Below are 15,212 nucleotides of genomic sequence, written 5' to 3' on the forward strand. Positions count from 1 at the left end.
CCTGGCCAACATGGTGAAACCCCATCTTTACTAAAAATACAAAACAGCTGAGTATGGTGGCTCATGCCTGTAATCTCAGCTACTCAGGAGGCTGAGGCAGGAGAATCGCTCGAACCTGGGAAGCGGAGGTTGCAGTGAACCGAGATTGCTCCATTGCACTCCAGCCTGGGCAACAAGAGCAAAACTCCGTCTCAAGAATTAAAAAAAAAAAAAAAAAATATATATATATATATATATATATATATATATATGTATATATATATGGTTACAAACTCTATTGTCAATCTGGGCTGGGCCCGGGGCTGGAGGGACTGCAGGGAGGGAGGGATGGTCCCTCATCCCACCCCTCAGAGTCCCTCCTCTGCACCCAAACCCAAAACCATCCAAGGGCCAAGGTGGCTGGCGTTGAGGGCCTCAAGGGGCCAGCCAGCTGGGCAGGGGAAGGCGCTAGGCTTGATGGGCTGGGTGGGGAGGGGTGCACAGAGAGGGACTGCATCTCCTTGTCCGGCAGGTAAAAACGGCAGAAAGTGAATTTGGTGTCTCCATCTGTCTCCATTTATAGATATTTACAAAAGAAAGTCATGAGCAACAGGCCACAGTCATGCAAAAGAAACGCACCCCCCCTCCCCAAACTTACCCCCTGCCCACCCTGAAACCCCGAGATGTCCCCCGCCCAGCAGTCCAGCCACCTTCCCCAAGGTTCTGAGAGCAAAGAGGGCACGTCCTTGAAGAGTCAGTGGGGGAAGGGTGGTGGATCTGGGGACCCAGAGCCACCAGAAGTAGGCGCTGGCGGAACTCAGGCTGATCAGGGCCGAGCTCTTCCCAGGCCTGGGTGCTGGAGTCAGGAGGAAGGGGTCCCCCAGTCTTTGAAACCCCCACCTTCCTCCAGAAGGTCCACGGAGCCAGGGTTGGCTCTGTCCTGAGTGTGGGAGGGGGTGTCCTGGCATCCCACCCCCGGCAGAGGCTCTTGTGGGCAGTGGTGAGGGCCGGGCCTGGAGGTCAGATGGCAGACTCCCTGCGGTAGGAGATGTTGTCCAGCGGGAGGGAAGCCTGCATGCGCTCCAGGTCCAGGTGGCTGCCGAACTCCAGCATCCGGATGATGCCCGCCTCCTCCTTGGAACCCGCCTCCAGGCCCAGGCCTGCGGCCACCGCGGCCGCCGCAGCTGCCTCCTCCTCCATCTCCTCTTCCTCCTGGCTCATAAGGGCCAGCTCGTTCTCGTAGCAGAAGGCACTGGGAGGGGGCGGCGGGGCGGGCAGCACGGTGATCTTACTCTCCTGCAGCTCCCGGGCCGAGCAGCAGGGCGTGCCGGCCACCTCGTAGGTCTTGTGAAAACGCGAGTAGTCCACCTTGTAGTGGCTCTTCTCCTCGAAGACCACAGGCTCAAAGCGGTGGCCCCACAGGATCTCACTGGCCAGGTAGGAGCTGCGGGCCTGGGTGGTCATGGCCGTGGCCTCCACCATGCCCTCCAGGATGACCACGATCTCAAAGTCCTCCGACTCCAGCTCCTCCTTGCCCATGCCATAAAGCGGGCTGTCCTCGTCGATCTCGTGGACAATGATGATGGGCGACACCAGGAAGATGCGGTCCAGGCCGATGTCATAGCCCACGTTGAGGTCCCGCTGGTCCAGGGGCAGGTACTCGCCCTCCTGGGTCATGTAGGGCTTGATGAGCTGGGCCCGCACGTGGGCCTCCACAATGTGGCTCTTGCGCAGGTTGCCCACGCGCCACATGAGGCAGAGCTTGCCGTCGCGCACCGAAATGACCGCGTGGTGGCTGAACAGCAACGTCTGCGCCCGCTTCTTGGGCCGTGCCATCTTGGCCATGATGGTGCCAATCATGAAGGAGTCGATGACGCAGCCCACGATGGACTGGACCACCACAGCGATGACTGCCAGCGGGCACTCCTCTGTCACGCACCGGAACCCGTAGCCGATGGTCGTCTGCGTCTCCACCGAGAACAGGAAGGCACCCAGGAAGCCGTTCACGTGCATGATGCAGGGCTTGGGGGCCACTGGGGCTGCTCCGCCACCACCCGCCGCCGGGCCCCCCGCCGCAGGCACCCCTGGGCTGGCCTCCAGGTCACCGTGGAAGAAGGCGATACACCAGAAGAGGAGGCCGAAAAAGAGCCAGGAGACAAGGAAGGCCGCGGAGAAGATCATGAGCATGTAGCGCCAGCGCGTGTCCACGCAGGTGGTGAAGATGTCCGCCATGTAGCGCTGCGACTTGTTGCTCAGGTTGGCGAAGTACACGTTGCATTGGCCGTTCTTCTTGACGAAGCGGTTGCGGCGTTTCCGCCGGGGCACGTGGGCCTGGCCGTTGCGGCTGTGTCCGTGCATGTCCTGAAGCCGGCGTGGTCACCTGGGAAGACGCAGGGCCTGCGGAGGAGAAGCCGGACAGGTGAGATGCTGGGGAGCGAGGGGCTCCCTCGGGGCCACTCAGACTCAGCCCCAAGACTCTCAGAAGCAGGTGAGCCTGGACTAGGACCTGAGACTTCCTCTGCCCCGGCAGGCGGAGGGTGGCAGCAGAGGTGGTTCTGATGACAGGGTCTGAGCCAGTGCCACCCAGTCCGGCCCAGCTTAGAGATTGGGGTCCACAGACCAGGAAGCTAAAGCCACAAGGATCCAGGTCCTGGTCCCTGCCCCTCAACACTGCCCCTCCGGCCCTCCTATGCTCACTGTTCTGGAAGCTTCCTGATGCCCATCTTGGTTCCTCCCTGTCCCTCTGTCCTGCTTGCCCTGAGCATAGGGAGCCACGGAGGCTCTGAGCCCGCTTCCCTCCCTGGATTCCATCTCTGCACTTTTGGGCTTCTCGGGGGCTGGACATCCTCCTGTACACTAGCCACTGGCCACATGTGGCTCTTTACATTTAATTAAAACGAAATAAAATATTAACTGCAGCTCCTTCCTTGCATGAGCCACATTTCAAGTGATCAGGAGCCACATGTGGTCAACGGCCACCACACTGGACAGAGAAGTCACAGGAGAGTTCTATCACTGAGAAATTTCTGGCTGGACACAGGGGCTCATGCCTGTGATCTCGGTATTTTAGGAGGCCGAGATGCAAGGATTGTTTGTGCTAGGAGTTTGAGACCAGCCTGGGCAACAGAGTGAGACCCCATCTCTACAAAAAATAAGAAAATTAGCCAGGCATGGTGGTGCATGCCTGTGGTACCAGCTACTCGGGAGGCTAAGGCAGGAGGATCTATTGAGCCCAGGGGGTCAAGGCTGCAGTGAGCTGTGATCATGCCACTGAACTCCAGCCTGGGTCACAGAGCAAGACCCCATGTCAAAAAAAAAAAAAAAAAGAAAGAAAGAAAGAAAGAAAAAGTTCTACTGGGACCCGCAGCCCCACCTGGGTCTGAGCTCCTTTCTTAGACTCTTCTCTCCCAGTGTTGCTTTGAGTCCTTGAGCCCAAATTCCTGCCCAGTGCCCACACTTGTTAGGAGCAGTGGTGAGGGGAGAATCCAATGTGACAGTCAGGGTGGAGGAAGGGGGAGCCCCCAGCTCTGACTCCTCTGTAGACATCGCTATTCCCATGTCCCAGGTGGCTCAGAGATGGAAAGCCACCTGCCAGCCACAAAGCTGGCAGTGGATACAAACTTGTGTGGCACCAACATGAATGAGTTGATGGTGGGGAGACAGGGAGTGGGAGGGGAGGACACACCTCGGGCAACTCAGTTCACCTCTCTGAGCCTCCATGTCTTCATCTGTAACATGGGCACCAAAACTCCCTACCTCATGGGACCTACGGGGACAGCAGGTGCTGGGGTAAAGCCATCACCCTCCTGCCTTCCTTCCCACACTTCCCAGGAGCTGGTGACAGGCAGGATTTGCCTGTCAAGCATCCCCAGCTGTTGCAGCAGAAGAGGCCCCTCACCCCACTGGGTGGCGGGATGCGCCTCGGGCCCGTAGAGGACAGACCTTCTCTCCACCCCTCTCTGCCATTGCGTCCCCAGGGAAGACATGCTGCTGCCCCGGGCCCCAGCGGCTGGCAGGGCCAGGACTGGGCCTGGGTTCCCAATAACATTTTGGCCCAGAATTACATAAGGCTGGAAGTTTCTATTTTCTGTTCTATTCTTCTTCCTGATCTAATTGTGCATCTGTGGCAATGTTTATACACTTCCCCGGTTCAGGACAACTCGGTTGCCGCAGCAACCGGTACGCGCCAACGCTATAATTTAGAGATCAACAGCCTCAGAGCCTGCCTCTTCCCAAGAGAAACTCCCTCTCCGGGCCCAGGGAGAGTGAGCCCTGCCCCCACCTCCTCCCCCGCGGTCACCCACCCTGACTCTGAGTTCTTCTCCCTATTCCCCTGGTTCTCAAAGAGCTCCCTGGCTCCTACAGTCCTGGGTTGAAGTCCTAGATCCACTGTGTGACTTGGGCGAGCTGTTGACTACTCTGAACCTCAGTTTTCTCATCTTGAAAATGGGGCTGACTGGGTGCGGTGACTCACGCCTGTAATCCCAGCACTTTGGGAGGCTGAGGTAGGTGGATCACCTGAGGTTGGGAGTTTGAGACCAGCCTGACCAACATGGAGAAACCCCGTCTCTACTGAAAATACAAAAATTAGGCCGGGCATGGTGGCGTGTGCCTGTAATCCCAACTACTGGGGGGCTGAGGCAGGAGGATCGCTTGAACCTGGGAGGCGGAGGTTGCAGTGAGCCGAGATCATGCCACTGCACTCCAGCCTGGGCAACAAAGTGAGACTTCGTCTTGAAAAAAAAAGAAAATGAGAAAATTGGGCCAATGAGATATCATGCTGGAGACCTGACAGGTCATGCAGGCATGGCCTCTAACGCGATGCCGGCCCTTCAGAGCTGAGAGGCCCAGACCCTCTTTGCCCCCTCCCGCAGCATCCCAGCAGCCAGGGCTCCAGGAGAAAGGCTTGGGGTTCTGGGGCCAGGCACACCTTCTGCTCTGTAAATAGAGTTTTCAGGGAGACCTTTCTTTGCTAAATGTATTCCCCCTGTTCTGTCCCACCGCCTGAAATGGCTCCAGGGGCACCGCGGACTGTCAGGACAGGAGGAGCATAGGGTCACCGAGTTCAGGACCCTCATTTTATATCGGAGACCAAGGACATCCAGAGATAGGAAGGACTTGCTAAGAGTCCCAGAGTGGAGCCAGGTGGGCCAGCCCTGAACAAGGCCTCACCCCCACCCCAGAGCTCCTCATCCACTTCCTCCCTGCAGGGGGCTGGAGTGGGTTTTGGGGCAAGGGAAGAGAAGAAACCAGCCAGTCCAAACTGGACCACCATCCACAGGTGTGCAGGATAGAGGCAGAGGGGACAGGGTGTGGCGGCCCAGGCCTTCAACGGGTGAGGTCACTGAGCTCCAGAGAGGGTGGGGGGCCCTGCCCAAGGCCAAACACAAGCCCAGGGTTCCAGGGGATCCCTGGTTCTCTGCCCGGTGGGATTGCCTCCTGACCTGGCGAGTTCACCTGGTGCTGCAGACGAGATCTCTTCCTGGACTTCCCCACCTCTGGAGGGGCCTTGGGGGTAAGGGAGCCGATCCCCTGATGGCTACAGAGATTGGGCGTCCCCTCGCCAGCAGTGCCCACTCCTCCCCATTATCGAGTGCCCAGGGTCAATTCTGAGCTTCCACAATCCTCAGCCCCAGCGGCAACACTCACTCCCCGGGCCCACCAGCCCACTGGCCTCCACAGTGCAGCCCGATGGGGACATGGTTTACCCCTCACCCCGGCGCCTCCCCGACAGCCCACAGCAGGTGTCCTGAGCCCTTGCTATGTGCTGGGCCCTGTCTTGGGTTCCCAGTGCCCCCAGCACATCCTGGAGCTTAGCAGGAAAGCTGCTTCCCTGGCACTTCTCAGACCTGGCACCCTTCCCCATGGAGCAGCCTCTGTGACATCCCATCCCCCTGAAAACCCTTGGTCTGCAGTGACTTGCTCAAATAAGAGCACGCTGCTGCCACCACAGACCATTTTAGCAGGAGAGAGAGGTTCAGCTGCTAATTCGAGGCTGACCCGTGCAAGGCCTGGCCAAAAAGTGAAGGGTATGAGCTCGGCATTGTGTTCTCATGTGACAACCACCAGGAGATGGCCAGATTTTCTCTTCCTTGTCACATGGGGCTTCCTGGGGAAGGCTGACGATGGCAGGAGAGGGTCAAAAGGCCTTGACAATTCAGTACCATCCTCCTCTGACTAGAGATTTTTTTTTTTTTTTTTTAAAGGGCTCTGCTGGGCTAGGTGACTCACACCTGTAATCCCAACACTTTTGGAGGCTGAGGCGGGCGGATCACAGGGTCAGGAGTTCAAGACCAGCCTGGCCAACTTGGTGAAAGCCTGTCTCTACTAAAAATTCAAAAAAATTAGCTGGGCATGGTGGCGGGCGCCTGTAATCCCAGCTACTAGGGAGGCTGAAGCAGAAGGATTGCTTGAACCTGGGAGGCGGAGGTTGCAGTGAGCCAAGATTGAGTCACCGCACTCTAGACTGGGTGACACAGAGAGACTCCATCTCAAAATAAATAAATAAATAAAATAAAATAAAAAAGAGCCCTGGTTGTTTAGGTGTCTGCTTTATCCCTATGATTAAACCACTTTTGTGGATGCAGGGATGCAGGGCCTAATTTGCTGGCATGGAATGTGCACTAGAAGAATGCAGTTTGAGGCTTGTTTTCTGCAATGGAGGCCCTGGGAGGTGGAGAGGCCCTCTGTCACAGCCCTGGTATGTGACCTTGAACAAGTTCTTCCTCTCCCTGGCATCAGGTCCTCCTCCAATTAAGGGACTACTCATCCTCCCCAGCTTTTTTGAAGGTCACAGAGCTTGACATAGAACCAGAGGGATTGGTGAAGTGGGGCCTGAGGTTTCCAAAACCCCCAGTGCAGGCCACTAGCCCATGGCAAAATGAGCCTAAGAAGGATCAATGGGCCAGGCGCGGTGGCTCACGCCTGTAACCCCAGAACTTTGGGAGGCAGAGGCAGGCGGATCTCTTGAGGCCAGGAGTTCAAGACCAGCCTGAGCAACATGGCAAAACCCCATCTCTACAAAAAATACAAAAAAATTAGCCGGGCATGATGGTGCACGCCTGTAATCCCAGCTTCTCGGGAGGCTGAGGCATGAGAATCGCTTGAACCCAGCAGGCAGAGGTTGCAGTCAGCCGAGATCACACCACTGCACTCCAGCCTGGGCAACAGAGCAAGACTCCATCTCAAAAAAAAGATCAATGGTACTGCTGTCCTTTATATCTGGGACTCTTTTGGTGGCAAACATTTTTTTAGAAAGTGATGGACATAGGAGATGCTGACTGCTTTTTAAATGTTAATGTCTTTTCTTGGCAAAATGAAGAAGTGACAATGCTACACCAGTTACCAGACTTTTCTTTTAATTTTTAAAAATTTATTATTGGCCGGGTGCGGTGGCTCACGCCTGTAATCCCAGCACTTTGGGAGGCCAAGGCGGGCAGATGACCTGAGGTCAGGAGTTTGAGACCAGCCTGACCAACATGGAGAAAACTGTTTCTACTAAAAATACAAAACTAGCCGGGTGTGGTGGTGTGTGCTTGTAACCCCAGCTACTCGGGAGGCTGAGGCAGGAGAATCACTTGAACCTGGGAGGCGGAGGTTGCAGTGAGCCAAGATCATGTCATTGCACTCCAGCCTGGGCAACAAGAGTGAAACTCCGTCTCAAAAAATAAATAAAAATAAACACAAAAATTGATTATTACTATTTTTTATAGAGATGGGGTCTTACTGTGTTTCCTAGGCTGGTATCAAACTCCTGGTCTCAAGCTATCCTCCTGCCTCGGCCTCCCAAAATGCTGGGATCACAGGCACGAGCCACTGCGTCCGGCTTTCTCTTAATTTTACTGTGCTGTAAACATCCAAAATCTGCAAGTCTTTAGTCCAGACTTCATTAGCCAGCTGGGGAAACCGAGGCCAAGAACAGGGCATGGCACCGTGTCCGAGGTGGCACAGTAAGTCAACAGCTGTGGAAGGAAGCTCAGGCCTCACCACTGACACCAGCCATCCTGCCCCATCCTGAGGAATTAGGGAGGGGCTGGAGACTCTGCCTCCTGGGGGTCCAGAGGAGGCAGGAAGACCACCCCAACCCTGTCAACTTTTAGGTTTTCCCGACAATTTTAGGACACTAACTTATCTGTCCTTGCCCACAACTCCCTTTGCAAAAGAAAAGCTGATCAGCTTGCAGCAGCCTCGGCAGGTCCCAGCTACCTGGAAGGCTTTGAGGGCAAATCTCCTCCCCGAGATCCGTGCCGCTGACCAGAGACACCATGGCCGTTGCAGGGGCACCTCCGCCAGGCCCTGCCAGAGCCAGGCAGCAGCTCCAGCCCTGCCTGAAACTCTGCTCCTTTAGACAGGAGCAGGGAGCTCACGCCTAGGGAGCAGTGGCCAGTGCCAGCCTGCCAGGTTGTCATGCATCTCATGTCATCCCACCAGACTTCGAGGTGACTATTATTGGGTGAGACAACCAGGGAGGTGATGTGACTGGCCTGAGGTCACAGAGCTCAGCCTTGGGGATCTGAGGAACCAGTCATCCTCTCTCTCCAGCCCCTCTCAGGGAATTTCTGCCAACTCCATGCCAGGCGCTGCCTCCTCTCTCTCACTGAAGCATCACTGTATCCTTTGTGTATTTAACAAGTATGTATTAAGCACCTACCACAGTAACAAGAAGGGTTGTTATTTCTCCTCCCCAGCTGAAGAATTGCAGGCTACAGAGATGCCGGGGGGTTGAGGGGTGATGCTGAGCTTGGGGGCCACACAGCAGCAGTGACAAAGCTGGAAATCTAACTTGAGTCTGACTAGCTCCAGATCCTTGGCTCACCCTAGTCCCCAGCCTCTGGCTTCGGGACCCCTTCTCCTGCCATATCACCCTGCTCAACCTTGGACCCCCAGGCTCTCCCCATCCCTCCAGACCTACCCTGAGCCCCTAAGGCTCTCTGACCCTGCTACTCTGAGCCCTCAGGCCTCACTGTCTATCTGCAGCACGTGGCCTCTGTTCAATATGAGAAAATGTGCTGGTTAAACCCATATGTTTTGGGTGGCAAGACCTGGCTCTCAGTCTCAGCTCTGTCACCTCCCAGCATATCCTCTTTGAACCTCAGTTTTCTCATCTGCAAACTGGAGATGATGATACTGGTACCTTCCTCACCAGGCCGCTGCTAAGTGAACATGACAACCACCATGCGTTATTACATTGCAGGTAAAGTGCAAAAACTGATGTTGATAATGGTGATGACAAAGATGCAGATGCTGATGACCAAGAATGCTGGACTGGGAGCTGGGGAACCCCTTCCACTCCTGACTCCACCACTAACATGCTCTGGTCAGAAGTTCCTTCCCTCTGTCTGCAAGATGGGGAGACCATCATGGCTCCCTGGCAGGAGAGGTGGGAAAATGTACAAAACGAGGCACCCAGACAGAGCTTGGAGTCAGGTGACAGATGGGGGGCGCTCCTGAGTCTCCTTAGGCCCAGCCATCCCTGAGCCCTCCTGGGCCTAGATGGGGAGGCTGACTCTCCAGCAAATGTCCTACCAGAGGGAGCCAGCACAGGGCAGTGGAGGTCAGGGGACGCAGCCCAGGGCATAGCTCAGCGCACCCAGGATGGGTCCTGAAGGGTAGAGGATTTTCCTGGAAGAAATAGACAGAATTTGCCCGGCATGGTGGCTCACACCTGTAATCTTAGCACTTTGGGAGGCCGAGGCAGGTGGATCACCTGAGGTCAGGAGTTCGAGACCAGCCTGGCCAACATGGTGAAACCCTGTCTCTACTGAAAATACAAAAATTAGCCAGGCGTGGTGGCAAGTGCCTGTAATCCTAGCTACCTGGGAAGCCGAGGAAGGAGAATCGCTTGAACCCAGGAGGCAGGGGCTGCAGTGAGCCAAGATCGTGCCACTGCACTCCAGTCTGGGCAACAGAGCGAGACTCTGTCTCGGGGAAAAAAAAAAAAAGAAATAGACAGAATTAACACCACTGTCCCATTTCCCAGCCCTTGTGGAGCACAGAGTCTGTCCCCACTCCAGCTGAGGCCCTCAGGTCTGGTTTGATTGGAGGGGCTTTCCACTCCAACAAGTGGAACTTTGCAGGGAGGAAGAGAACTCAAGAGCCCAGGCCCACGGCTCTTTGAGCTGTACACCTCAAAGAGTAAGGGGAGCCAAAGACAGACTGAGCCACAGGGGAAACTGTGGCAGGGTCCCCACCTGCCACTGCCCTCTGCAGGCCCTGCAGTCCCCTGTCCCTGGGAGGCCTGACTCCCTCCTCTTCATGAGTCTCAGGAACCCCCCGCCTGGTGCAGCAGCTTCAGCTCTGGAGCCTCTAAACAACTTTGTACCCATGTGACCTTATGCGAGGCACTTAACCTCTCTAGTCCCTGCATGCCCCATCTTTAGGAGAAGCTAATAATAGAGCAGACTTCCTAGGACTGTAATGAGGACAAATGGGATCATGCACACCACGTGCCCAGCCCAGAGTAAGTGATCAATAAGGTGCATTTTACTCAAGGCTGAACATTGCTCCCTCTTGATTTCCTCCCCTCAATTTCAGATGCAGCATCCAAGAGCCTGCCTGGGCCCCATCCACAGGGCCCTGCCCAGTTTGTCTTCATTCACTGCACTAGGGAGCTGGTGGGCAAGAGCAGCCTCGGATCACACAGAGCTGGGCTGGAACCAAGCTGAGTCCCACTTGGCTCTAGCAGGTCACTGGATTCTCTGAGCCTCGGTATCTCCAATGGTGAAAGGAACATCGCAGTGCCTACCTGCAGGGCCTGATGTGGATTGTCCCAAAAGCGCATGCCACATGGTGGGGGCTCAAGAAAGCTGTCCCCCTCCCCACCTTTTTCTGGACCACGAAATCCTGTGGCACACCTAGCCCCTCCCTCACCAGGCAACCCTCTGACATCGCAAAAATCCAGGCTGAGCATCTGAGCATTGAGCACGCATTTACTCAGTACTTTACACTGGTCGATTCCTATCATTCTCACAATGATCTCAGAGGAAATTATCATTACCCCTGTTTTAGAAGAAAACCAAGGCACAGAGAGGTTCAGCAACTTGCCCAAGGTCACACAGCTTGTAAGTGGTAAAGCCAGGATGTGGGCCTGGGCAATGGGCATCAAAGCACGCTAGCAAGGCATGCTACTGTCCTGCCTCGAAGAAATACTGTCACACGCTTGCTTCCACCTGGTACACATCCAGTCCTACTACCTGCCAGGTTCTGTGAAGTCAGTCCTATGGGGATGGAGAAACTGGATCACAGGGCAAGTTGGAGCCAGGACCCAGGTTCCTGATTTCAGGTCCAGCCAAACGCTGGAGACCAAGCTTTGGGCTCCACAGGGGCTTGGAGCAGCAGGGGGTGAACCGGCTCATTCCTCCTACTCTGCACCCCACCGGGCCCTCCCAACCACTTGGCAGGCGAATGTGGGGCGGGGGAGCAGGCTGACAAGCAAGCTCCCCAAAATGTCCAGAGGGGCCTTTGGTGAGGGCCAAATCACAGGCGCTGGGGGCTGGAGGACCCAGAGGCCACCTGTTTCAACCCACAGGTGTGCCCTTTGCTGAATTGCTGACGCCAGGCCTCTGCCCTCCCTCGAGAGCTTCCCACCCTCCACAAATACCTGTGCCCATCTTCCCCACAGGGCTGTGAAGGCCAGTGGATCCCTGAAGCTTCTCTTTTCCAGAACAACCGCAGCTCCCTCAGTGGCGGCGGGTGGGGCTTCAACACCCCACTGCCTGGCTGGGGCTTCCACTCAGTTACTATGGACTGCACGCTAGCTGTGGGCCAGACGCAGGCCTTGGACTCGGCCAGCTTATGCAAGAGCTGGAGAGAGACGCTCTGGATGGTAGGCATTTGCCATCACAGGCGGCCGGATGTGCGTGGCGTTAAGCAGTTTGAAGGAAAAGTACAACATGGAGTGAGACAGAGGGCGGGCCTCTGGTTTGATGGGCATCTCCAAAGGCCTCTGTGAGAAAATGGCAGATCCAAGACTTGGGTAGTAAGTGGGAGTCTGTCCGGAGAACTGTATATCTTTGTGGAAGTGGGGTGTAGAATACTCCAGGAGGTTGGGCGCAGTGGCTCATGCCTGTAATCCTAGCACTTTGGGAGGCCGAAGTGGGCAGATAACTTGAGGTCAGGAGTTCCAGACCAGCCTGGCCAACATGGTGAAACCCTGTCTCTACTAAAAATACAAAAATTAGGCCAGGCATGGTGGCTCACGCCTGTATTCCCAGCACTTTGGGAGGTCGAGGCGGGTGGATCACCTGAGGTCAGGAGTTTGAGACCAGCCCGGCCAACTTGGTGAAACCCTGTCTCTACTAAAAATACAAAAATTAGCCAGGTGTGGTGGCAGGCACCTGTAGTCCCAGCTACTAGGGAGGCTGAGGCAGGAGAATTGCTTGAACCTGGGAGGGGGAGGTTGCAGTGAGCCGAGATCATGCCATTGCATTCCAGCCTGGGCGACAGAGCGATACTGTCTCAAAAAAAAAAAAAAAAAAAAAAAAAAAGCCAGGTGTGGTGGCTGTAATCCCAGCTACTTGGGAGGCTGAGGCAGGAGAATTGCTTGAACCTGGGAGGCAGAGGTTGAGGTCGTGCCACTGCACTCCAGCCTGGGTGACCGAGCAAGACTCTGTCTCAAAAAAAGAAAGAAAAAGGGCCTGGTGCGATGGCTCACGCCTGTAATTCTAGCACTTTGGGAGGCGGAGGTGGGTGGATCATGAAGTCAGGAGATAGAGACCATCCTGGCTAACACGGTGAAACCCTGTCTCTACTAAAAATACAAAAAGTTAGCCGGGCGTGGTGGCAGGCGCCTGTACTCCCAGCTACCCGGGAGGCTGAGGCATGAGAATCGCTTGAACCCGGGAGGCGGAGGTTGCAATGAGCTGAGATCGCGCCACTGCACTCCAGCCTGGCAACAGAGCAAGACTCCTTCTGAAAAAAAAAAAAAAAAAAAAGAAAGAATACTCCAAAAGTCTGAGTCTGGTGTTGAGAAGCTGCAGGAAGGCCAGGTTGTGGCCGTGAAGTGAGCCTGGGAGCGAGTGGACCAGGATGAGGCCACAGAGGCGGGAGATGGCAAGGGCTGCGGATGTCCCCCTCAGGGCTGGTGGGCTGTCAGGCTTTGCCTGGTCTGGTTTTAAATTTCCATGTGAAATATTTAAGACAAATAGGAATAAGGACTAATACAATAAAGCCTTTAGGCCAGACATGGTGGCTCACACCCATAGTCCCAGCACTTTGGGAGGCAGAGGCAGAAGGATCACGTGAGGCCATGAATCCAAGACCATGCTGGGCAACATGGTAAAACCCCATCTCTACAAAAAATTTAAGTTAGCTGAGTGTGGTGGTGCATGCCTATAGTCCCAGCTACTCAGGAGGCTGAGGTGAGAGGATTGCTTGGACCTGTGAGGTGCAATCCCAGCACTTTGGGAGGCCAAGGCGGATGGATCACGAGGTCAGGAGATCAAGACCAGCCTGGCCAACATGGTGAAACCCTATCTCTACTAAAAATACAAAAACTAGCTGGGCATGGTGGTGGGCATCTGTAATCTCAGCTCCTCAGGAGGCTGAGGCAAGAGAATCACTTAAACCCTGGAGGCGGAGGTTACAGTGAGCCAAGGTCACACCATTGCACTCTAGCCTGGGCAACAGAGTGAGACTCCGTCTCAAATAAATAAATAAAGCCTTGTGCATCTACCACCAGGCTTAAGAAATACAACATTCCGGCCAGGCATGGTGGTTCACGCCTGTAATCCCAGCACTTTGGGAGGCCGAGGCAGGCAGATCACGAGGTCAGGAGATTGAGACCATCCTGGCTAACACGGTGAAACCCCGTCTCTACTAAAAATACAAAAATTAGCCGGGTGTGGTGGTGGACACTTGTAGTCCCAGCTACTCAGGAGGCTGAGGCAGGAGAATGGCGTGAACCCAGGAGACGGAACTTGCAGTGAGCCGAGATTGCGCCACTGCACTCCAGCCTGGGCGACAGAGCGAGACTCCGTCTCAAAAAAAAAAAAAAGAAATACAACATTCCTAGCCAGGTGTATTGGCTCACGCCTGTAATCCCAGCACTTTGGGAGGCCGAGGCAGGCAGATCACGAGGTCAGGAGATTGAGACCATCTTGGCTAACACGGTGAAACCCCGTCTCTACTAAAAAGTACAAAAAATTAGCCGGGCATGGTGGTGGGCACCTGCAGTCCCAGCTACTCAGGAGGCTGAGGCAGGAGAATGGCGTGAACCTGGGAGACGGAGCTTGCAGTGAGCCGAGATCGCGCCACTGCACACTGCACTCCAGCCTGGGTGACAGAGCGAGACTTCGTCTCAAAAAAAAAAAAAGAAATACACATTCCTAGCCAGGTGTATTGGCTCATGCCTGTAATTCCAACACTTTGGGAGGCTGAGGCGGGTGGATTGCCTGAGCCCAGGAGTTTCAGATCAGCCTCGGCAACATAGTGAAACTCTTTCCCTAAAACATAAAAAGTAGGCTGGGCATGGTGGCTCACGCCTGTAATCCCAGCACCTTGAGAGGCCGACGTGGGCAAATCACCTGAGGTCAGGAGTTTGAGACTAGCCTGGTCAACATGGTAAAACACCGTCTCTATTGAAAATGCAAAAATTAGCCAGGCATGGTGGCGCGTGCCTGTAATCCCAACTACTCGGGAGGCTAAGGCAGGAGAATCGCTTGAAACCAGGAGGCAGAGGTTGCAGTGAGCCAAGATCTTGCCACTGCACTCCAGCCTGGGCAACAGAATGAGACGCTGTCTCAAAAGATAATAATAAATAAAAATAAAAGATAAACATTCCCAATATAATCCCAGTGGCACCCTGGCCCTTGCCTTAGCTAGCCTTTGAAGTCTGCACTGTCCAGAGCGCAGCACCAGTCGCTGTGATGAGGTATATTAGGCTGGGGAGAAGACCATGATGGTAGCTTGGAGCTACCAGGATGGTGGCCATGGAGCTCAAAAGGAGATGGATTTGGGACACATGCATTCTGGGTGAAGAGTCCGCAGGGTTTGGGGGTGGAAGGGGGTTGTCGAGAGTGGCCTGTAGTGGTGGAAGACTGAAACGGGGCCAGGTTTCGGGAGCGACGGTTTCTAGTGTGCAGTGGCTTTGAACGTCCAAATGCAGATGTCTACCCGACGTCAGATCCCGAGCCTCCAGAGGGAGAGCGGGCAGAGCTAGGTGCATGAGATGGTGAACGCTGGCGACAGGTTGAGTTGTGAGGGTGGGCGAGACCGGCTGGGCCAAGGGCATGGAA

At 55.1% G+C, this 15,212-nt stretch overlaps 1 protein-coding gene across 2 annotated transcripts in view; it reads right to left on the minus strand.

The window, feature by feature from the left end:
- Positions 1 to 532: 532 nt before the first annotated feature.
- The window catches only part of KCNJ4 (potassium inwardly rectifying channel subfamily J member 4), a 28,872-nt gene continuing 14,192 nt past the window's right edge, over positions 533 to 15,212 (minus strand). Inside the window, exons 1-2 of one of the 2 annotated variants that reach the window (XM_525593.8) lie at positions 11,579 to 12,192; positions 533 to 2,376 (exon numbers count right to left, since the gene is read on the minus strand). In XM_525593.8, coding sequence (XP_525593.2) covers positions 1,000 to 2,337 — 1,338 coding nt within the window. In that variant the 5' untranslated portion in view covers positions 2,338 to 2,376; positions 11,579 to 12,192 and the 3' untranslated portion in view covers positions 533 to 999. Of the gene's footprint in view, positions 2,377 to 11,578; positions 12,193 to 15,212 lie in introns of those variants that run through there. The other variant, XM_016939173.2, reaches the window with a different exon arrangement.

The sequence above is a fragment of the Pan troglodytes genome, chromosome 23, assembly GCF_028858775.2.
Source record: "Pan troglodytes isolate AG18354 chromosome 23, NHGRI_mPanTro3-v2.0_pri, whole genome shotgun sequence".
NCBI classification, from domain to species: Eukaryota; Metazoa; Chordata; class Mammalia; order Primates; family Hominidae; genus Pan; species Pan troglodytes.